The sequence below is a fragment of the Haliotis cracherodii genome, unplaced genomic scaffold (assembly GCF_022045235.1).
Source record: "Haliotis cracherodii isolate W230 unplaced genomic scaffold, xgHalCrac1.p SCAF_6, whole genome shotgun sequence".
NCBI classification, from domain to species: domain Eukaryota; kingdom Metazoa; phylum Mollusca; class Gastropoda; order Lepetellida; family Haliotidae; genus Haliotis; species Haliotis cracherodii.
Genome location: NW_027266319.1, coordinates 69589915 through 69615619, shown reverse-complemented (window position 1 = coordinate 69615619; position 25705 = coordinate 69589915). Strand labels below are relative to the sequence as shown.

The 25705-nt window shown below is 45.2% G+C and overlaps 2 protein-coding genes across 2 annotated transcripts in view; one reads left to right on the top strand and one right to left on the bottom strand.

Annotated features, from left to right (window-relative positions):
• Nucleotides 1–8394, bottom strand: part of LOC139445685 (protein Wnt-5a-like) — an 85464-nt gene extending 77070 nt beyond the window's left edge. Inside the window, exon 1 of the mRNA XM_071226875.1 lies at nt 8265–8394. The gene's annotated coding sequence lies outside the window, so the exon portion shown is untranslated. The remainder of the gene's footprint in view (nt 1–8264) is intronic.
• Nucleotides 8395–21197: 12803 nt separating this feature from the next.
• On the top strand, nt 21198–23972 carry LOC139446652 (testis-specific expressed protein 55-like). Its single transcript, XM_071227926.1, has 2 exons — nt 21198–21327; nt 21436–23972. The coding sequence occupies exons 1-2, from the start codon at nt 21198–21200 to the stop codon at nt 23970–23972; spliced, it is 2667 nt and encodes an 888-aa protein (XP_071084027.1).
• Nucleotides 23973–25705: the final 1733 nt, after the last annotated feature.

Below are 25705 nucleotides of genomic sequence, written 5' to 3'. Positions count from 1 at the left end.
GACCTAACGGTGACCATTAAACTTCAAAGATCACACGTAGGTCCTCCACAGACGATAGAGACTATGCCAGACAGCCTCCATCCCCATAGAGCAGCGCAGTTCATCCAAGCCTCGTCACTGCAGCGCCCCCTACAACGCTCCACACACACACACACACACACACACACACACACACACACACACACACACACACCCATGTGCCGCTCTCCCGTGTCCAACACAGACATGTACGTGTAGATATCATATCAACCGTTTCCCGCTTACCAGGTGTCAAAACAAAAACTGACCACTCATCAGTGTAAATATCAACATCTGCAGCATCGCCCATACATTGCCTGGCCACTGGTCAAGAGAGATGGACAATGAAATTGGTGTACAGTATCCCAGCACTACAGACTGGACAGGTCTATTTCACTGACCTTTGGGCGGGCATTGATTCAGGTTTGTTTGAGTTGTGCGCCTCCTGTCCCCAGGGATATTGTTCGTATCATGTATACATATAGATTCAACATGTGAAATGAACTTGAGCCTATGGAAGTACGACGGTTGTAAGTGTGAATTCCGTGTTTTAACGGTCCAAATCGGTGTTACGGGTTCACCATGAGAGTGTGTTTTAAGCATGGAGTTTATGCCAAGAGAACAGAATACATAGAAGAAAAGGGACTGTATGGGTACTTGGGTAAAATAGTGCTATGACTTCATAAAGACGTTTGACGTCAACTTACTTCAGTGTGATGTCATATTTATTACCCGCGAGGGCAAACATATCGGGGTTCATAAAAATCATTCATTACCCACGTGGTGAGGATACAGGTGGTAAGATACTAAGTCCGTACGTCACACGGGTGTCGTACAAGGTTGACCTCGTATTATTCGTTTTGATGGGATAACCGTGACCTCTGTCATACCGGAACTACTTTTTTAATTCCTTAAAAGCTTGGCGAGACGTCATTCACTTTTGCAACTACAAGGCAGAACTGAAGAAATCTCATTTAGGAGACATTTACAAACATGTTATTAAACCACACAAGATGGTCAAACGTATCAAATTCGCTTTGCATTCCAAATTAGTTATGCATAGTGCTACTACAGACATTATATCGATACAATCGAGCCATATCCATTAGTGATGTACGACTACCTGTACATCCAGGGTCCCTATCAGTTTGATTTAACGTAAAAGGTGAAGCGTGGTGAATGAAGTCAGTTTAAACCATCTGGACATAAGTCTTTGAAAAGCGTTTAGAAGTGATACACATAGGGAAGGGGACCTGATGAAGGAGTAAGCATATACTTCGACACATTGTATTCCTCATAATAAAGATGTTGAAATCCATAAATCCTCTAACCTATCAAGACATATATCTAAACTTACGTTGGATGATCCGGTTGTGCCATCAGAGTCCCCTTCGAAGCGTATTTTGTGACATTTTGTGACATTGAGGGTGTTTATGAATGAGCATACACGACTGCACGACCAGATCACTTTAAGTAAACAGTTCCCACACAGAGCATTCGAAAACTGTGTGGAAGTGTGCCCAAAATATCCCAGATGTGAACAATAACATTACCTATTGATCCCCAGCGTAAAACACTGTGAGTAGATCACAGTCGTCGATTCTTATTCCGATGGTGACCTTGCCCTTCGTTCGAAGCTGTCGCTGACATACAAGCATGCTTGAGTCCGTAGATTTTCACGTCTTCGGCATATAGTCGTACAGTTATCATAAATGTCTTTGTCGAACACTCTGATTTCCCTCTTCCAAAATGATACGGACAGTATACAAATTCAGCTGATGGATCAAGAAAACCGAACCATTTTGATCGCACAGCCGTGAACCCGTCGGGGCGAGTGACAGAGGGTTGGTCAAATATTCAAAGCACGGCGCTAATTGACATTTTAAATTTTCTTATAGGTGTCCTGCGTACTAACGACAATGCTTTTGCTCGGTCAGATACCATAGAAAGTCCACTCGTTTCGTAAAAATGGTATCTAACGAGAATGAGTGCAGTATTCAAGGTTTATCAACGGAAAACTGGCTCCCACAGGATTTATTGCACGGGTGTAGATATCGCTACAATGAAATTGCATCACAATGCTTTGCAGACCATTGTGACGTCAGTGTTACCATGACGTCACAATCAAATGACATCACAAATGGCTCTGCTACTGAAGCTATTAGCAGTACTTTTACACATAAGACATAAGTTTTGCTTATTACTGTTTACAAACTGAAAAATTTGGAAGAATGATTTTGGATGATAAATAAAAGCTCACACTCGTGTCTTTTGATATGAAATATATATATGATATCAAAAGACAATCGGGTGAGATTCTCCATATGTGCCCTAGGGTCATACTACATCAAAATTCCTGTATTTAGACACTCGCGTCGTAAACATAGTATGACATGAACGCTCATATAATAGCCTCTATGTATTACCTTCGACGGCAAACATTTTGGGATTCATAAAAATCATATGTGCCCTAGGGTCATATCACCTCACGAGATAACAGTGTATTCTTTCCGTCACCAGGGCAGCAATGTTGACGTCATTCGAATCTTATTGTGGCGTGAGGTCGGAGTGACGTCACACTAGAAACGACGTCATAGCTGAAGATTGTTGACGTCAGTCGACAAATTGTGGTTTTCTAGGACAGCTTTGGTGATCAGCGCAAGAACATTTTCTGAATTCGTCTCTACATGTAGACATCTTCTTCGGTAATACACAGAACATTATATCCGTGTTCATGCCATACTATGTTTGCGACAGGAGTGTCTAAATTCCGGTTTTACACTCATATAATATCCTTTATATCTCTATAATAAATACGACTTGGGGTTTGTGAATTGCATTTTGTGTTCCGACGATGCTGTAGTTTTATAACTCATAATGAAAAGACAAAATGTGAATTTTCACTTATGAGGTCCCTTATCTCGTGGTTAGTCAAATATGATTCATAAAAAACTGATGAAAAGTTGGATTCCAGGTAGCTGCTGAAGAGGGGCATGTTCCAGGTACCCGTATGACTAATCACGTGACAGACGTTAACGCTGACGTGGATTACCAGAGCGATGGAAGGCGGATAGCCAGGTGCAACCGACGTGAAACTGAGCCCGACGTCAGTGTACCCAGGGCTGTGAACATTACAGCCCGCGGCCGACTGGAAGAGGTTGCGGCACAAACGCATTCATGTTGCATTACATTAGGGAATGACTTACAGCACGTGTGAACGAGTGAATGAATCGACAAGTTAAAATTAGACTCATTGCTAACATTTACACATTCTCGCCAAATCAGTTTTACCACAGACGTTGTTGAATCATGCATAGAGACCAGCCGTAGTGAAACAAGAGCACAGAATACTCGGGACGAAGTTAGAATAACAAACATAGTTTTCAACCAAAGGTATCATAAGCACCAAAGTCTGCATAAATGATAAAACGAGATACAAACACGTTCACGGGACGTTTGTAATTAAACGAGCTAAATCGAGAGGAGAACTTCCATTTCTTACAAACGCTGTACATATTAATGATCAACTTTATGGTAGGCAATAGGTTCGGCACATGGAGAACACGAGCTAAATGTCCAGATTCAGACTCTCGACCTCATTCACCTCGTCTAGACGTCGAGCGTCTACCTCTACACGCGCTGGGGCTTTAATTAAATCGGGGATACCAGCTCAAAGCATAATTCTCATTAAATACACTATTAGTGACCGAGTCAAGGATCTCGTCCTGAATCTCAAGGCACCGTGTTATCTATGAACTTGTAACTGATGTTTGCTATCACACAATTATGCAATCAACTTTGAAACACATCACAGCGAGTGCATTCCATATGCTACACCGTGATGGTATTGCACTGGGCTCAAGTAACGGGTACACACTGGAAGACTCTGTCAAACTGTCGAAAGTTGTCAAACTCTGTCGCACTCTGTCAAACACTGCTATACACTGCCAAATACTGTCAAACTGTCTTACACTGTCATACAATGTCATACACTGTCATAGACTGCCATATACTGTCAAACTCTGTCAAACTGTCATTAACTGCTATACGCTGTCACACACTGTCAAACACTGTCAAACTGTCATACACTGCCATATACTGTCATAGACTGCCATGCACTGCTATACGCTGTCAAACACTGTCAAACACTGTCAAACACTGTCAAACTCTGTCAAACTCTGTCATACACTGTCATACACTGCCATATACTGTCATAGACTGCCATACAATACCATACACTGCCAAACAGTGCCATGCACTGTCAAACTCTGTCAAACTGTCATTAACTGCTATACGCTGTCAAACACTGTCAAACACTGTCAAACACTGTCAAACTCTGTCATACACTGCCATACATTGTCATATACTACATAAACTGCCATACACTGTCATATACTATCAAAAACTGTCATACACTGTCATACACTATCAAACACTGTGAAACACTGTCATACGCTGTCATGTGCTGCCTACACAAAGTTGTATACAAACATATATCAACTACGACAACGTAACTATCCTGGTCAGGAAACAGCGCACTGCCGTTCCGCACCTAAGCTTAACACTCAGTGTGGTGGGTCATTGTTTCTGTCTTATGTGGTTTGTTTTCATATCTAGTAATCTTTAGATAGTTAAGCCTGAGAAATAATATGTTATTATCAAAGGGTTTTTTTTCTGTTGATGTTATTCATGTCGTTATATGTTGTTAATGTGCATAACAACATTGCTGTTCATATGTTGTGTATTCAGCAGTCGCGATGCCATGATTGGGAAACATACAAGGCATTGTGTGTGTACGTAACGCCGTGGGCGATGGGGAGGGGGGGGGGGGGGGGCACCTGTTTCTGCTGTAGAACTATGTGTGTACACCACTCAAAAGGTGGTTGGAGTGCCTAGTGGTCACAGCATGGCCTGCTCCATAGCCTTATTAACCATCCCGACCTTCCCCATCATAGTCAAAATTCAAATTTTACTCCAAAATTAAGTAAGCAACCCTAAAAGCCCCTCTAGTTTGCTTCGCCTTTTCGGACATACCCTGTTCAACCAATCACAATATGGCCTGGCGGGTCCGTGCGCGAAATACGCATATGTCGGAAAGCGCACGTTAAATTCCCAGTGTAAGTAAGTAAGTAAGTCACCATCACATTCACATGTTCATTCCAAAGCAGACCCAGAGACCATACACCGATATGGCCACTGCCAGACCTAACCCGGAGTCGGACAGAAGGTTAATATTGACAAACAACATGCGTATCTGCATCCATCAAACGAACAGGTCCACTCACCACATGGCCGTCACAGCGATATGATACACTGGATAAGTCGAATTAACTATACTTAGGAGTCCACCATCTGCGTGTCGAATTATCAGATATCGACATGTGTACATTTCACCCGGAGCAGGGATGCAGATCAGCGTCCGACTGACGGATGTGGTCAATGTTGTTACGAACATGGCTGTACACATGTGGACGGGGGATAGGCAATCACAGCCCTTATTATCTTACTTCTGACTGCGTGAAGACAAGAGCGTGATACTCTTCATCTTGTGTTGAATAAACACGCTCCCCCCAAACCTGCCCCGCCTCTCCCCCGCCCTCAAAGCGATCCCTTTTATAGGTGCTTTAACTGCCCTTGAAACTCTAATTTGATGACGCCGTGGAGAGTTAGTGTTATCGACAACAGGTGTGGGGGGCGAGTGGTGATCGGTACACATTGCAGTGCCTTTGGAATTGGGACCCGTCCGCAAAACGACGTTAGCGCTAAGACGATCGTAACTCCCATACTTTAGTGACAACATTCGTAGTGCTAAGATCACGTAGTGCTAAGACCACGTAGTGCTAAGATCACGTAGTGCTAAGATCACGTAGTGCTAAGATCACGTAGTGGATCGGACCCCTGGGTACAGCTTATTTTCCAAGCGAGAGGTCGTGGTTTGAAGGGTGCAGACAAACCATCCCCCCTTTTATGGCCCCATGGGTCGTTGGCCCAAGTTGATGATCAGTTGCCTAGCAACTGGTTATTTGTATAAGGCACCCACTCCAGCATCATGTCAAAAGTTGCAGTGTTTACCAGGTATGTATTACAACACCGTCATCTGCAGATGTCAAATACTTTCATCACATATTAGTCTTGCTAGCTTTCGTACACAATACCACATTTATATCATCTGTACCCTTCTATTTATTTTTCAAAAATTCCGCCTCCGTATTCAAAGTATGATAAATGCAGGAGAAAGACACAGTGTTGCGTTCCCAGTTACGGCTTGAAAAACTTATGAATGACAGTTTTATCCCTGATAAAAAGCACGCATAACTTGCGCACCTTGATGCCTCTTGGCTGTGTTTTACCTTGTGTTCGCAATGCCCGCGTTACATGCGCCCTCATCTAACAAACATCACCGTGACGGATCTGACAAAATAATTCAGCAGTAACATGTGCACCTGCACCTCGCTGTCAATTACCTAGATCAGTGATAGCGGCAATGTATCGCTGTTTTCCTGTCATTGTAATTAAAAAGAGGCAGCATTGTTTACGTCCCGGGGTGCGGAATCACGGACAGACACACCTGCAGTCGACCTCAGCCAATGGTAGAATTAAAGTGTTATGTTTGTTTGTTGTTTAACGCCTCACTCAGCAATATTCCAGCTATATGGCCGCAGTCTGTAAATAATCGAGTTTGGACCAGACAATCCAGTGATTGACATTATGCAATTAGGATACGGTGATGCATCAACCAAGTCAGCGAGCCTGACCAGCCGATCCCGTTAGTCGCCTCTTACAAGCATAGTCGCCTTTTACGGCAAGCATGAATGGCTGAAGACCTATTCTAACCCGCATCTTCACGGGTATAAAATGTTATGAAATGTGCAGTTTGATTTGTGAATAGGAGAAATAAAACTGTACTTGTGAGATGGTGTAGAGATATCGTTATCAAATACGGGTAAGTCGCAGTAATATGTATCTTTATATTATTATAAATATTTTTGCGACTAGAAATATGCACGACCGACTAGTGTAAGGATGATTATGTGTAGTACATGAAAACAAAGTCATTTAAACCAGAGAAACACAACACGTGACTAAAAGCCTGGATCGACTGTACCGGTTCTAGTAAATATCGCATGCATTTCAGTATAGATAAATGTGCACGGATAAAACCCCAGATCTCCCACTCCTACTGTAAGCTTGTATCGGTACCGCTTGTCAGTAACACACACAACGGTTGTCAATATCGCACTGACCTGTCAACAGGGTAATATCCCTGTAATAGACATTTCCTGGGTATTGATTAGTCATCAAAACCCAATCTACCCGGGGTTTACCATAACAGTTTCATCTGCGGCGAATCTCTAGTACTTGTTTTGATAAAGCGGTCTAACCCATTGATAGCGCACTATTCAGCCAACAAATAGTGTGGATTTAAACAAGCGTCTCGGTGACCGTTTGTGTGTTTACCCCTTATCTGTATGTATATAGCAATCAATTAAAGTCTTCCGTGCGATATGTACGTGTCCACCATAACATCAGCCGCGCCAACACTAACACCACTTACGTTTGGTAATAGCTGTCACTTCCATTGAAAAAAAAACTGCGGTGGCAAGTCACTATTTGAAATAAGCCCTTACAATAACCATTTAGGTGGGAAAAAGATTCTAAAACAAACAACGACTGATCTATCAAAATCCTTGTACGGAATGTTTAACCTTTAATTCATTACACAGGTGAAACGGGCCTTGTTAACGTGTTAACTTACTCTCGTGGTCGCGCATTTCAAACAGGGCTCCTTCACACCCATTGCACTGAAACCGATAGCTTGATGCAAGTTTGTCTTGATTGATTGAAATGTACAAATAACCTATATACCTTCAGTGCCTCTGTTAGTGGTGGGGGTGGGGTTAGTTTGTTGTGTGTGTGTGTGTGTGTGGGGGGGGGGGGGGGGGGGGGGATAGTTTATCTGCAGTTAAGTCGAGGTTCATACTCGGCTCCGAATTGAGACCCCCTGCATTGCCAACTGTCACAAATATTATAATCACTCCATGTGCTGTGACATCCACCCCCGAAATGTGAAATCGAGTAGGTGCCGGGGTTGTCAGTTGCCCACGACATATCATACACACAACTTGGAGTTCCTCACACTGCTAGAGTCACATTTACAGAAAAGACAAGAAACAACCAAACCGTGAACCCTCTGTTAAAGTCAGAGATCAACGTGGAAGTAAACATAAGTTGCTGGATCTCCTTACCTTGTTAATTTCACTGGATCGGCTATTGCATTCTGCGTGGTTTAGATGCATACACACGTAATCCTCACATGGACAATACGAGTGCTGTTATTACCAGAGTCCCGAGGTTTCAATACTCCTGTAGTGTACCCGTCCACCTGGGATAAAGTAACGCGGGGCTGCCTCGACTAGCGGTCCAAGCTCCATGCGGTGGAAGGCATTTCATGATTGACGGCGGACTTTGATTGACAGGTCCTTCTGGGCACTCTGATTGGATAATATGCAGTCGCCGCCGAAATACTATTGTCAATGGCTGTCTTCGCCGGCCTGTCGGAAGAATGGAGTGTAACCTACACCTATGATAATAAAGCGATATTGACAGCTAAATAAGCCGAGGTAAGGGACAAACGCTATGCATGTGTCTATCCCTTGGCTGCGGGGAATATTTTCTAGCCGATGGGGTGGGGAAAATTATTCGAGCAGGTATCGGAAAACTAATTTAAGAGCATAATCTTTCGACGCAGAATGTTGATAAAAGGATGGGTAAAGTTGCCGGCGGCATGGACAGTGGGGCTTTTACTTCGAGAAACAAAGATCAGGTCTGAAAATACCTTCTTAATTGAGGCGATTTCTCGGCAGTTCCTAGCCAGCGGTCTAAATGTAATCGCCTGAATGAACCGCATAGGAGTAATAAGCTGATAATAAGCTCAATAATGACCAGGTCGCGTTCGGATTTGGGTTAAATTGGACCATTTCCTCTTGGATTGGCGTGTGATTATTGCGTAAATATACTTGTGTAAAGTCGTGTTTGTATAACGGAAACCTCACTGACGGACCCAGCCTCGCATAGTCCAGTGACATGCAATAATTACAGGGCCTATCTGTGGCCCTTTCATCCCGTCCAACACAAACTGAAATCGGCTGTACTCACAGGGAACAGGTCGACTGAACTTAGTAACTGCATTATGGTTTTAAAATAGTCCTATTAAAAGGTTTTAAATGTAGCCTACACTTCACCGTCAATACATTTTCATTATACGCGGGGAACGAATGTCTCAGTTGTTGGAGGCGCTGCAATTCACTGTGCAGAGTTGCGTCCCTTTCGCACGCCAGAACCTTATGGGTTCGAATCCCGGTTCGCTACGACTAGGTTTCTCAGCACCATACCCGTGCTCGTGGGTTTCACCGAAGTGGTAAACGTCTGAGACCTGCATCACTTCAGGTTTTCCTCCCACATTAAGCTGACACGCCGTGATATAACTGGAATACTACCACACGAGGCGTTAAATTAACTCACTTTCTCATTATATGTAGTAATTATTCTCTCCGTATCGTGAACGGTTTGCTGAGCTAGGGCGTAATGTCACGGTTAGCTATAGTGTTACAATATCAAACTAGGGACTTCCGACCAAGCTGTGAATTCGAACCGTGTACAGTCGAGACGAGCCAACCCTTTACCTACACTGCCACTACCTCCCCATATTAACCTACACTGCCACTACCTCCCCACCTTAACCTACACTGCACCTCCTCCCCACCGTAACCTACACTGCCACTACCTCCCCACCTTAACCTACACTGCACCTCCTCCCCACCTTAGCCTACACTGCCACTACCTCCCCACCTTAACCTACCCTGCACCTCCTCCCCACCTTAACCTACACTGCCACTACATCCCCACCTTAACCTACACTGCCACTACCTCCCCACCTTAACCTACCCTGCACCTCCTCCCCACCTTAGCCTACACTGCCACTACCTCCCCACCTTAACCTACACTGCCACTACCTCCCCACCTTAACCTACCCTGCACCTCCTCCCCACCTTAGCCTACCCTGCAACTACCTCCCCACCTTAACCTACACTGCAACTACCTCCCCACCTTAACCTACACTGCAACTACCTCCCCACCTTAACCTATACTGCAACTACCTCCCCACCTTAGCCTACACTGCAACTACCTCCCCACCTTAACCTACACTGCAACTACCTCCCCACCTTAACCTACACTGCAACTACCTCCCCACCTTAGCCTACACTGCAACTACCTCCCCACCTTAACCTACACTGCAACTACCTCCCCACCTTAACCTACCCTGCACCTCCTCCCCACCTTAGCCTACACTGCCACTACATCCCCACCTTAACTTACACTGCCACTACCTCCCCACCTTAACCTACACTGCCACTACACTGCCACTACATCCCCACCTTTACCTACACTGCCACTACATCCCCACCTTTACCTACACTGCCACTACATCCCCACCTTAACCTACATTGCCACTACACTGCCACTACACTGCCACTACATCCCCACCTTAACCTACACTGCCACTACATCCCCATCTTAACCTACACTGCCACTACACTGCCACTACATCCCCACCTTTACCTACACTGCCACTACACTGCCACTACATCCCCACCCATACCTACACTGCCACTACATCCCCACCTTTACCTACACTGCCACTACATCCCCACCTTAACCTACACTGCCACTACACTGCCACTACCTCCTCACCTTAACCTACACTGCCACTACACTGCCACTACCTCCCCACCTTAACCTACACTGCCACTACACTGCCACTACATCCCCACCTTAACCTACACTGCCACTACCTCCCCACCTTTACCTACACTGCCACTACACTGCCACTACCTCCCCACCTTAACCTACACTGCCACTACACTGCCACTACATCCCCACCTTAACCTACACTGCCACTACCTCCCCACCTTAACCTACACTGCCACTACATCCCCACCTTAACCTACACTGCCACTACATCCCCACCTTAACCTACACTGCCACTACATCCCCACCTTAACCTACACTGCCACTACACTGCCACTACCTCCCCACCTTAACCTACACTGCCACTACACTGCCACTACCTCCCCACCTTAACCTACACTGCCACTACCTCCCCACCTTTACCTACACTGCCACTACACTGCCACTACCTCCCCACCTTAACCTACACTGCCACTACACTGCCACTACATCCCCACCTTAAGCTACACTGCCACTACCTCCCCACCTTAACCTACACTGCCACTACATCCCCACCTTAACCTACACTGCCACTACATCCCCACCTTAACCTACACTGCCACTACATCCCCACCTTAACCTACACTGCCACTACCTCCCCACCTTAACCTACACTGCCACTACACTGCCACTACATCCCCACCTTAACCTACACTGCCACTACCTCCCCACCTTAACCTACACTGCCACTACCTCCCCACCTTAACCTACACTGCCACTACACTGCCACTACCTCCCCACCTTAACCTACACTGCCACTACATCCCCACCTTAACCTACACTGCCACTACATCCCCACCTTAAGCTACACTGCCACTACCTCCCCACCTTAACCTACACTGCCACTACATCCCCACCTTAACCTACACTGCCACTACCTCCCCACCTTAACCTACACTGCCACTACACTGCCACTACCTCCCCACCTTAACCTACACTGCCACTACCTCCCCATCTTAACCTACACTGCCACTACACTGCCACTACCTCCCCACCTTAACCTACACTGCCACTACCTCCCCACCTTAACCTACCCTGCACCTCCTCCCCACCTTAGCCTACACTGCCACTACCTCCCCACCTTAACCTACACTGCCACTACCTCCCCACCTTAACCTACCCTGCACCTCCTCCCCACCTTAGCCTACCCTGCAACTACCTCCCCACCTTAACCTACACTGCAACTACCTCCCCACCTTAACCTACACTGCAACTACCTCCCCACCTTAACCTATACTGCAACTACCTCCCCACCTTAGCCTACACTGCAACTACCTCCCCACCTTAACCTACACTGCAACTACCTCCCCACCTTAACCTACACTGCAACTACCTCCCCACCTTAGCCTACACTGCAACTACCTCCCCACCTTAACCTACACTGCAACTACCTCCCCACCTTAACCTACCCTGCACCTCCTCCCCACCTTAGCCTACACTGCCACTACATCCCCACCTTAACTTACACTGCCACTACCTCCCCACCTTAACCTACACTGCCACTACACTGCCACTACATCCCCACCTTTACCTACACTGCCACTACATCCCCACCTTTACCTACACTGCCACTACATCCCCACCTTAACCTACATTGCCACTACACTGCCACTACACTGCCACTACCTCCCCACCTTAACCTACACTGCCACTACATCCCCACCTTAACCTACACTGCCACTACATCCCCACCTTAACCTACACTGCCACTACATCCCCACCTTAACCTACACTGCCACTACCTCCCCACCTTAACCTACACTGCCACTACACTGCCACTACATCCCCACCTTAACCTACACTGCCACTACCTCCCCACCTTAACCTACACTGCCACTACACTGCCACTACCTCCCCACCTTAACCTACACTGCCACTACATCCCCACCTTAACCTACACTGCCACTACATCCCCACCTTAAGCTACACTGCCACTACCTCCCCACCTTAACCTACACTGCCACTACACTGCCACTACATCCCCACCTTAACCTACACTGCCACTACCTCCCCACCTTAACCTACACTGCCACTACACTGCCACTACCTCCCCACCTTAACCTACACTGCCACTACCTCCCCATCTTAACCTACACTGCCACTACACTGCCACTACCTCCCCACCTTAACCTACACTGCCACTACACTGCCACTACATCCCCACCTTAACCTACACTGCCACTACCTCCCCACCTTTACCTACACTGCCACTACACTGCCACTACATCCCCACCTTAACCTACACTGCCACTACACTGCCACTACCTCCCCACCTTAACCTACACTGCCACTACCTCCCCACCTTAACCTACACTGCCACTACACTGCCACTACACTGCCACTACATCCCCACCTTAACCTACACTGCCACTACATCCCCATCTTAACCTACACTGCCACTACACTGCCACTACATCCCCACCTTAACCTACACTGCCACTACCTCCCCACCTTAACCTACACTGCCACTACACTGCCACTACCTCCCCACCTTAACCTACACTGCCACTACACTGCCACTACATCCCCACCTTAACCTACACTGCCACTACCTCCCCACCTTTACCTACACTGCCACTACACTGCCACTACATCCCCACCTTAACCTACACTGCCACTACACTGCAACTACCTCCCCACCTTAACCTACACTGCCACTACATCCCCACCTTTACCTACACTGCCACTACCTCCCCACCGTAACCTACACTGCCACTACCTCCCCACCTTAACCTACACTGCCACTACATCCCCACCTTTACCTACACTGCCACTACACTGCCACTACCTCCCCACCTTTACCTACACTGCCACTACACTGCAACTACATCCCCACCTTAACCTACACTGCCACTACCTCCCCACCTTAACCTACACTGCCACTACACTGCCACTACCTCCCCACCTTTACCTACACTGCCACTACACTGCCACTACCTCCCCACCTTTACCTACACTGCCACTACACTGCCACTACATCCCCACCTTAACCTACACTGCCACTACCTCCCCACCTTAACCTACACTGCCACTACACTGCAACTACCTCCCCACCTTAACCTACACTGCCACTACATCGACCTCCCCACCTTAATATCCTTCCGTGAACTGGCCACCTAATCCGCTTAACACCCTTTAAGAAATAGGACATAACGTCAGCTTAACACCCCACAAGGAATAGGACAAGACACCAGCTTAACACCCTTCAAGGAATAGACATAACGCCAGCTTAACACCCTTCAAGGAATAGGACATAACGTCAGCTTAACACCCCACAAGGAATAGGACAAGACACCAGCTTAACAACCTTCAAGAAATAGGACATAACGCCAGCTTAATATCCTTCAATGAATAGGACATAACGCCAGTTAAACACCCCACACGGAATAGGACATAACGCCAGCTTAACACCTTTCAAGGAATAGGACATAACGCCAGCTTAACACCCCACACAGAATAGGACATAACGTCAGTTAAACACCCCACATGGAATATGACATAATGTCAGCTTAACATCCTTCAAGAAATAGGACATTTTCATTTTCGCTTTCATGTTTGGCAGAATGTACATGCATCAGGTGACTGTATCACACATATTTATCTCTCTGTCACACGCTGAGGATGAAATAACGTCGTCATGTTTTGTCATTCCTATCAGAAAGCCAATCTTTCAACTTGCACAATATATCCATGCTATTTGTGTAAAGAATGGCTATAAGTATCACATTCCCCTAACATAAGTGTCGACCTCTACTTGTTTGATACGCACACAACACGCTAATACTGTCGGCGGTATTGTAAAGGTACATCATTCGCAGCGTCTCCAGTATGGTGATGAAGATGATGAGTGCCAGTGTATAACGAGGCTTATCGCGCCAGCCGAGGCTCAATGTACCGACACTCCTTAATCTATCATAAAGACCCGTTTCGGAAGAATAAAAACTTCATAAAATATATTTTTACGATAGATAAATTCAGTAAATTATCAAGTAATCAACATATCAAGAGAAAATAAACGTTGCACGAAAACGTCAGTGATAAAATTGGAATAAACCAGATCAAACGAGTTTGAATTTCACATACCGCTGCGTATCAACGCACGTGCAGTGAAAGATAGACTGTGGACAATGCCGCGAAGAGCGTGCGAAATGGGGGATGTGATGTGTTGTCATAAACACGTATTCAATACGGCGTCAGAGCGTACGTTACAGAGACGAGACAATGACAATGAAGTCCACCAAGATTCCTCATGAAATGTGCACGTGTCTATTTCAAATTAATTTGCCTTCAATACAGCTTGTATTAAAAAGTGAAATTGACATTCAGCGATGTATGGCGGCCCACTAGATGGCACAAACTCCATAAACAAATTGATGAAACGTGAATGAATGTGGCATGACGTTAAAACTGATCATTTGTACCTCGAACAAAAGTGTCCCGGGTATATACCATATCTACGGACAATGCCAAGTCGAGAACACTGGAGGACCACGGGCGGCAACAGGGAAACTATTCCCTTCTATTCAAAGAGGTAATTTAGCAAGTCACGTGATTGATTCAAGCATGTGGAATAGCTCATGGTGTCATGTGACTGCAGCGAATGGGATAACTAGGCCTTTAAAACACGACCTTCATACTCCCGGAGAAACCATAACATGTCAGTGGCGGGGGAAGCTACATTGTACATGATACCACATCCTTCCTAGGTACGAGTTTTCTTTATAACCCGATACACATTCTTAGTCTTAGGTGATCGCCATGTCGCGGACAGAGCGTTGTAGTTGAGGGAGAGTTCGTCGTGCAAGACCCCTTCCCAAACGCCGACAAGAGTAGGCCCACGCTAAAACATATCTTATAGTATTACGTCAAATATCTCTTAAAAGGGTTTAATCGCGTGAAAATCCTCTCATTGCTGTGACCGTATGGGTGGCCATGGATGCAATAAGCCAGTTTAACGAAGCCCTCAAGGAATTGCCTTATCACACATTCGACAGAAATCACAGATGTCGAGTGCATTCACAGCAAGGTGAATTGATAAATTGTCATGTGAATGGACCTCCTCACGCATTAGCTGATTTGAAACTAATCTTTTGAAGAAAATCTTTCCCCAACACCTGTACAATTGACGTAATTTGTTAAGAATTTGTAGGATTCATATCAAATGGAGATATAATGGATGCTTGTATTGACGAGTCCCTGTGTGTGCCACGGATATAGATCTGTGTGACATCGTGAGGCATGAAGTAATGAAACTCGGAGGAAACACCTTCACTGAAAAACTGACAAATCGGTTTGAACGCAGACTAAGGGCTATGGGAGAGTGCGGGCTGTATAGAAGTCACATCTGTATGTGGAATGAGACAAAGTTAATGAAGTGAGAAGTTAACCCACAAGTTAATTAACATGCCTAGGTAATGGAGTCACACCATTGAACGCCCAATTGTAGAAGACCTGACGAAATGCCGGAACACTACACGACCTATCTGAATGAAAGAAGCGAGATCAGACGACTCACATCAAGGGAGAATCTTGTATTAGTGTTTACCAGTCACGGGAAATGAATATTTCATGTCGTTCTGCAGCCAACTTTTTTACACGCAATGATGCCAGCACACGTGCAGTACAATGTGCATCGTTGTCAGGAGTCTGGCGATGCAGAAGTTCGTTATTACCCGCGCCGGACCAAGTAGTCATGGGTTCGAATCCCGGGTTCGCTCTGGTTAAACCGGTCGGTTTGACAGCACAAGATCTGTGCACGTGGGTGTCCCTAAGGTTTAAACATCCATCACCTGCATTATGTCACACCTGTCCCCACAGGAAGCATTGGACATGCGTCATCAAACAATACTACCCAGTATGTGCCCAAACAGATTCCATAGTGCCTAAAAGACAACGCAGTGATGAATATAGATGGATCTCATATGGATGGAACTTTCAACATCGATGATGCCCAGGTGTCCGCGAAAAGGTTGAACCTGCGCTGCTCCTCCGGCAGCACCCGACACTAGCGCCAGACTAGCGCCAGACTAGTGCCAGACTAGCATCAGACTAGTGCCAGACTAGCACCAGACTAGTGCCAGACTAGTGCCAGACTAGCGCCAGACTAGCGCCAGACTAGTGCCAGACTAGTGCCAGACTAGCGCCAGACTAGTGCCAGACTAGCGCCAGACTAGTGCAGGACTAGTGCCAGACTAGCGCCAGACTAGCGCCAGACTAGTGCCAGACTAGCGCCAGACTAGTGCCAGACTAGTGCCAGACTAGCGCCAGACTACCGCCAGACTAGTGACAGACTAGTGACAGACTAGCGCCAGACTAGTGCCAGACTAGTGCCAGACTAGTGCCAGACTAGCGCCAGACAATTGCCAGACTAGTGCCAGACTAGCGCCAGACTACTGCCAGACTAGCGCCAGACTAGCGCCAGACTAGCGCCAGACTAGCGCCAGACTAGTGACAGACTAGTGACAGACTAGTGACAGACTAGTGCCAGACTAGCGCCAGACTAGCGCCAGACTAGCGCCAGACTAGTGACAGACTAGTGACAGACTAGTGCCAGACTAGTGCCAGACTAGCGCCAGACTACCGCCAGACTAGTGACAGACTAGTGACAGACTAGCGCCAGACTAGTGCCAGACTAGCGCCAGACTACCACCAGACTAGTGACAGACTAGTGACAGACTAGTGACAGACTAGCGCCAGACTAGTGCCAGTGAGTAAGGAAGTGTTACAACTCCACTAAAAGGCCATAGTAAGAGGTAGCATCGCGCACCATGTTGACATCAAAAGTGTCATAGTTGGTAAATACCTCTGAATTCTGCTATAAAGATTCTGGTATGACTTAACCTGCCTTTTGATTGTGAAACCTTGATTAAATAGAAAGCTTAGTTGTAAGCATGGTGTGTCTTTCCATGGAATTTGAATCAAAGGCTCCACAGTACATAAGCCACTGTGCAGTGTGGACGCCCTGAGATGCCACTGATGGTATATTGCTCGACGTGACAGGTAGGGCTGTTACGATTCACTCACGTATTCGTTGCAGCCCAAAGGAAAGGGTATTTCGCGATAGGAAAATCATAATCATCCTTCTTGGTACAGAGCTTGGTACAGAGGCTGCTATCGTTATTGATATGTATGCACAAAGCCTGTTGGCTTGATGAGGTGAAAAGGGAGAGGGGTTCATTGACTTGCTTCATTCAGACATTCACCTACTTTAGTCAGACATTCACCTGCTTCATTCAGACATTCTCCTGCTTCATTCAGACATTCACCTACTTCAGTCTGACATTCACTTGGTTCATTCAGACATTCTCCTGCTTCATTCAGACATTCACCTACTTCAGTCTGACATTCACCTGCTTCATTCAGACATTCACCTACTTCATTCAGACATTCACCTGGTTTATTCAGTCATTCACCTCCTTTATTCATACATTCACACGTTTTTCGAAACATTCAATTTACAAGCACGCTTTTAATTTACAAACGCCCTTTTACTTTACAAATACACTTTTAGTTTACAAAGACCCTTTCACTTTACAAACACATTTTCATTATTCAAACACACTTTCACTTTGTAAACACACTTTATATTTACAATCACACTTTTACTTTAGAAACATTTTTAATTTACAAACACACTTTTAGTTTAAAAACACACTTTCACTTTGTAAACACACTTTTAATTTACAAACACACTTTTAATTTGCAAACAAATTTTCAGTTTGCACACACACTTTTTATTTACAAACACACTTTCACTTTGTAAACATACTTTTAATTTACAAACACACTTTTAATTTGCAAACACACTTTCACTTTGCAAACACTTTTTTAATTTACAAACACGTTTTAAATTTGCAAACAAATTTTCACTTTGCAAACACACTTTTAATTTACAAACACACTCTTACTTTAAAAACACTTTTAATTTACAAACACACTTCCACTTTACAAACACACTTTCACTTTGTAAACACTTTTTTAATTTACAAACACATTTTAAATTTGCAAACAAATTTTTACTTTGCAAACACACTTTTAATTTACAAACACACTCTCACTTTAAAAACACTTTTAATTTACAAACACACTTTCACTTTACAAACACACTTTCACTTTGTAAACACTTTTTTAATTTACAAACACATTTTAAATTTGCAAACAAATTTTCACTTTGCAAACACACTTTTAATTTACAAACACACTTTTACTTTAAAAACACTTTTAATTTACAAACACACTTTCACTTTACAAACACACTTTCACTTAACAAACACACTTTCACTTAACGTGTTTGTTTTTACGTTACATTGACACTTGTTCCTTTTCTTCATTCCGTATTTCAAATAAGACCAGTCTGACTCCATGAGTCATTTCATTAACAAAGTTAAGACACATCGCCCGAAGAGGCAATACGATCTGATAAATTCTATTTTCAATTTTGTTCTTGCAGCCCATTGTTCAAATACAAAAGGAAATGATTAATCGTGGAAATATCTCAACATCGACACTTTCTATGCAAAGAACGCGAGAAAGATAAAATGGAATATCGCATCCAAGCAGCTTGATGACAACATTCACTTGGTGCACGGAGCCCATTGCTCACCGTCTGTCAGTGGCCCACCCGAGGATATAGTTTTTAACACGATTCATTCATGATTTAGGTCATGAACAAAGACACAGACAAAGAATTCCCCCCACGGCTACGCAAATTCAATGTCCCTGTCTGTTTTAACACATAAACTTAATGGTTGGAAAACACTGAATCCGTGAATGACACGGTGGTGTTACGGACAGATTTTTAACATTTTCAAAACCTGCACAAAAAGCCGGTATCTGATGGTCTATGTATTATACAACATAGACAACAAAGGCCCCCAATATCATCACCACCCTCTTCTCTTCCATCTCTTCAACCTCATCATCATCATCATCATCATCATCAGCAGCAGCAGCAGCAGCAGCAGCAGCAACAACAACAACAACAACAGCAGCATCACCAGTAGCAGCAGCATCATGTTGCATCCTTCTCTCCACCAATCCTTATCATAATTTTCAATATCATCTTCACGGTCGAGTTCGTTCCATCATGGTCACGAGGTGCGGAGACATGGAGTTACTAGACATTGCAAACTATGACGACGTCATTCTCATTCATTCTCATTCATCTTTACAGATAAATTCATGTCAAAGTTTCATGTTTTAAGCTGAAGTAATAAATATTCGAGGACGAATGTCACGACGACCTTACATCACTGAGTCTATGATCCAGGCGGGATCATGTTTATGATACCCTGGATATTCAGCAGGACATCCTCGACAGACCGATGGCTCAGGACGTTCCGGGATTCAGCTGGACCATAACATTCTGGACCATAACATTCTGGACCATAACATTCAGAAGAAAGTAAATGATGCTCTGGACAAACAAATGGCCCCTGACGCTATGGACAAACAGATGGCCCCTGATGCTCTGGACAAACAGATGGCCCCTGACGCTCTGGACAAACAGATGGCCCCTGACGCTCTGGACAAACAGATGGCCCCTGAAGCTCTGGACAAACAGATGGCCCCTGATGCTCTGGACAAACAGATGGCCCCTGACGCTCTGGACAAACAGATGGCCCCTGATGCTCTGGACAAACAGATGACCCCTGACGCTCTTGACAAACAGATGGCCCCTGATGCACTGGACAAACAGATGGACCCTGATGCCCTGGACAAACAGATGGTTCATAATGCCCTGGACAAACAGATGGCCCCTGATCCTCTGGACAAACAGATGGCCCCTGATGCTCTGGACAAACAGATGGCCCCTGATGTTCTGGACAAACAGATAGCCCCTGATGCTCTGGACAAACAGATAGCCCCTGATGCTCTGGACAAACAGATGGCCCCTGATGCTCTGGACAAACAGATGGCCCCTGATGCCCTGGACAAACAGATGGTTCATAATGCCCTGGACAAACAGATGGCCCCTCATGCTCTGGACAAACAGATGGACCCTGACAGTCTGGACAAACAGATAGCCCCTGATGCTCTGGACAAACAGATAGCCCCTGATGCTCTGGACAAACAGATGGCCCCTGATGCCCTGGACAAACAGATGGTTCATAATGCCCTGGACAAACAGATGGCCCCTGATGCTCTGGACAAACAGATGGCCCCTGATGCCCTGGACAAACAGATGGTTCATAATGCCCTGGACAAACAGATGACCGCTGATTGCCTGGACAAACAAATTGCCCCTGACGTTCTGGACAAACAGATGGTTCATAATGCCCTGGACAAACAGCTGATCCTTGGCGAGATTCAACAGGACCATGACTCTGGACAGCCAGGTGGTCCATAACATTGTGGACAAACATATAGTTAATGACGCCCTGGACAAACAGATGGCCCCTTACGCTCGGGAAAAAACAGGTTGTTCAAGACGCCCCGGACAACAGACGGTCCCTAACGCCCTGGACAAACAGATGGTCCTTGGCGAGATTCAACAGGACCATGACTCTGGACAGCCAGATGGTCCATGACTGTCTGATCATACACGAACGGCACAGAAAATTTGTGGCACACCTGGTATGCACTGACAATGCATTAAATAGCATAATAGTTCACACCCACACCCACCAGTGTCCACCAGCTGCAGTCAGCATGAAGCACGACGTCATCCTCCACATGTCACGAACAGGACGCACGTACACATAGAGAACAGGACGGAAGTACACATAGAGAACAGGACGCAAGTACACATAGAGAACAAGAGGCACGTACACATAGAGAAGAAGACGCCAGTACACATAGAGAACAAGACGCCAGTACACATAGAGAACAGGACGCACGTACACATAGAGAACAGGACGCAAATACACATAGAGAACAGGACGCAAGTACACATAGAGAACAGGACACAAGTACACATAGAGAACAGGACACAACTACACCTAGAGAACAGGACGCACTTAAACATAGAGAACAGGACGCACGTACACATAGAGAACAGGACACAAGTACACATAGAGAACAGGACGCAAGTACACATAGAGAACAGGACACAAGTACACATAGAGAACAGGACGCAAGTACACATAGAGAACAGGACACAAGTACACATAGAGAACAGGACGCAAGTACACATAGAGAACAGGACACAAGTACACCTAGAGAACAGGACGCACGTACACATAGAGAACAGGACGCACGTACACATAGAGAACAGGACGGAAGTACACATAGAGAACAGGACGCAAGTACACATAGAGAACAAGACGCAAGTACACATAGAGAACAGGACACAAGTACACATAGAGAACAGGACACAAGTACACATAGAGAACAGGACACAAGTACACATAGAGAACAGGACGGAAGTACACATAGAGAACAGGACGCAAGTACACATAGAGAACAGGACGCAAGTACACATAGAGAACAGGACGCAAGTACACATAGAGAACAGGACGCAAGTACACACAGAGAACAGGACGCAAGTACACATAGAGAACAGGACACAAGTACACATAGAGAACAGGACGCAAGTACACATAGAGAACAGGACGCAAGTACACATAGAGAACAGGACGCAAGTACACCTAGAGAACACGACGCAAGTACACATAGAGAACAGGACACAAGTACACATAGAGAACAAGACGCAAGTACACATAGAGAACAGGACACAAGTACACCTAGAGAACAGGATGCAAGTACACATAGAGAACAGGACGCACGTACACATAGAGAACAGGACGGAAGTACACATAGAGAACAGGACGCAAGTACACATAGAGAACAGGACGCAAGTACACATAGAGAACAAGACGCAAGTACACATAGAGAACAGGACACAAGTACACATAGAGAACAGGACACAAGTACACATAGAGAACAGGACGGAAGTACACATAGAGAACAGGACGCAAGTACACATAGAGAACAGGACACAAGTACACATAGAGAACAGGACACAAGTACACATAGAGAACAGGACACAAGTACACATAGAGAACAGGACACAAGTACACATAGAGAACAGGACGCAAGTACACATAGAGAACAGGACACAAGTACACATAGAGAACAGGACGCAAGTACACATAGAGAACAAGACGCACGTACACATAGAGAACAGGACGCAAGTACACATAGAGAACAGGACGCAAGTACACATAGAGAACAAGATGCAAGTACACATAGAGAACAGGACACAAGTACACATAGAGAACAGGACGCAAGTACACATAGAGAACAAGACGCAAGTACACATAGAGAACAGGACACAAGTACACATAGAGAACAGGACGGAAGTACACATAGAGAACAGGACGCAAGTACACATAGAGAACAGGACGCAAGTACACATAGAGAACAGGACGCAAGTACACATAGAGAAGAAGACGCAAGTACACATAGAGAACAGGACGGAAGTACACATAGAGAACAGGACGCAAGTACACATAGAGAACAGGACACAAGTACACATAGAGAACAGGACACAAGTACACATAGAGAACAGGACGCAAGTACACATAGAGAACAGGACACAAGTACACATAGAGAACAGGACTCAAGTACACATAGAGAACAGGACACAAGTACACATAGAGAACAGGACACAAGTACACATAGAGAACAGGACGCAAGTACACATTGAGAACAGGACACAAGTAGACATAGAGAACAGGACGGAAGTACACATAGAGAACAGGACGCAAGTACACATAGAGAACAGGACGCAAGTACACATAGAGAACAGGACGGAAGTACACATAGAGAACAAGACGCAAGTACACATAGAGAACAGGACACAAGTACACATAGAGAACAGGACGCAAGTACACATAGAGAACAAGACGCAAGTACACATAGAGAACAGGACACAAGTACACATAGAGAACAGGACGGAAGTACACATAGAGAACAGGACGCAAGTACACATAGAGAACAGGACGGAAGTACACATAGAGAACAGGACGCAAGTACACATAGAGAAGAAGACGCAAGTACACATAGAGAACAGGACGCAAGTACACATAGAGAACAGGACGCAAGTACACATAGAGAACAGGACGAACGTACACATAGAGAACAGGACGCAAGTACACATAGAGAAGAGACACGGAAACAAGCCGGCCATAATTCCTCAGAGTGCTGCTAGGACAGAACACTGAGGCACGAGAGTACCTATGTAGGTGCAGTGTCGTTATGTGCTGGAAAGCAAGCTTTCTCAATTGGAGAAGAAAACAACATCCATTATTAATTTCTTTTACAAATTCAAAATGACGATGACGGATTAAACGAAATGTACAAACGGAAGTTCTTAAATGAAATTTTGATTTATTGCAAAAACTACACAAACCAATTTGCCTCCGGCGTATCGGTGAAGGAGCTGTAGTTTGCTCACTTCATCTATAGCCTTTGATCTCATGTGAAGCTTCCCCTTCTGCGTATATCATCCATTAATCTTGATACGCAGGTGATAGGTACACGTTATTGAACATGTTGATCTGTTTGTTATCTATTGTTAGAAACAAAGGTTTGATCTGGTGGAGGAAATGACATTAGGTGCTTCAACAAAAAGGTCACCGTTCGCCCCAGGGTTGGTATAGAGTCGAGGACACTGGACGGGGTGTTGCGAAGCTGAGAACTGTATCTTTTATACCACTGAAAGCGACTGTTAATAAAATGGATCTGTAATTTACAGGGTGTTGTTTATGGCTTTTTAATGTGTGAGATACAGGATAGCGCCCACACAATGCCCCGTGGTAGACAGGTTCAAGCCAACACAGCTCTTTCATGTTGGGGCAGCATCAACGTAACGACAATTATTGGGCAATTCTTTCATCTCGATGCTGTACCATCAACTTTCCTCTTCAACCACTACCGTCAACTCTTTCCTCTTCAACCACTACCATCAACCCTTTCATCTTCAACCACTACTATCAACTCTTTCTTCAGCAAACACTACCATCAACCCTCTCCTCTTCAACCACTACCATAGACTCGTTCCTCTTCAACCACTACCATCAATTCCTTCCTCTTCAACCACTACCATCAACTCTTTCCTCTTCAACCACTACCATCAACTCTTTCCTCTTCAACCACTACCATCAACTCTTTCCTCTTCAACCACTACCATCAACCCTTTCCTCTTCAACCACTACCATCAACTCTTTCCTCTGCAACCACTACCATCAACTCTTTTCTCTGCAACCACTAGTATCAACCCTTTCATCTTCAACCACTACCATCAACCCTTTCCTCTTCAACCACTACCATCAACTCTTTCCTCTGCAACCACTACCATCAACTCTTTCCTCTTCAACCACTACCACCAACCCTTTCCTCTTCAACCACTACCATCAACTCTTTCCTCTTCAACCACTACCATCAACCCTTTCCTCATCAACCACTACCATCAACTCTTTCCTCTTCAACCACTACCATCAATCCTTTCCTTTTCAACCACTACCTTCAATTATTTCTTCTTCAACCACTACCATCAACCCTTTCATCTTCAACCACTACCATCAACACTTTCCTCTTCAACCACTACCATCAACTCTTTCCTCTGCAACCACTACCATCAATTCTTTCCTCTTCAACCACTACCATCAACTCTTTCCTCTTCAACCACTACCATCAACTCTTTCACCTTCAACCACTACCTTCAATTATTTCCTCTTCAACCACTACCATCAACTCTTTCCTCTGTAACCACTACCATCAACTCTTTCCTCTTCAACCACTACCATCAACTCTTTCCTCTGCAACCACTACCATCAACTCTTTCCTCTTCAGCCACTACCATCAAGTCTTTCCTCTTCATCCACTACCATCAACTCTTTCCCCTGCAACCTTCAACCACTACCATCAACTCTTTCCTCTACAACCACTACCATCA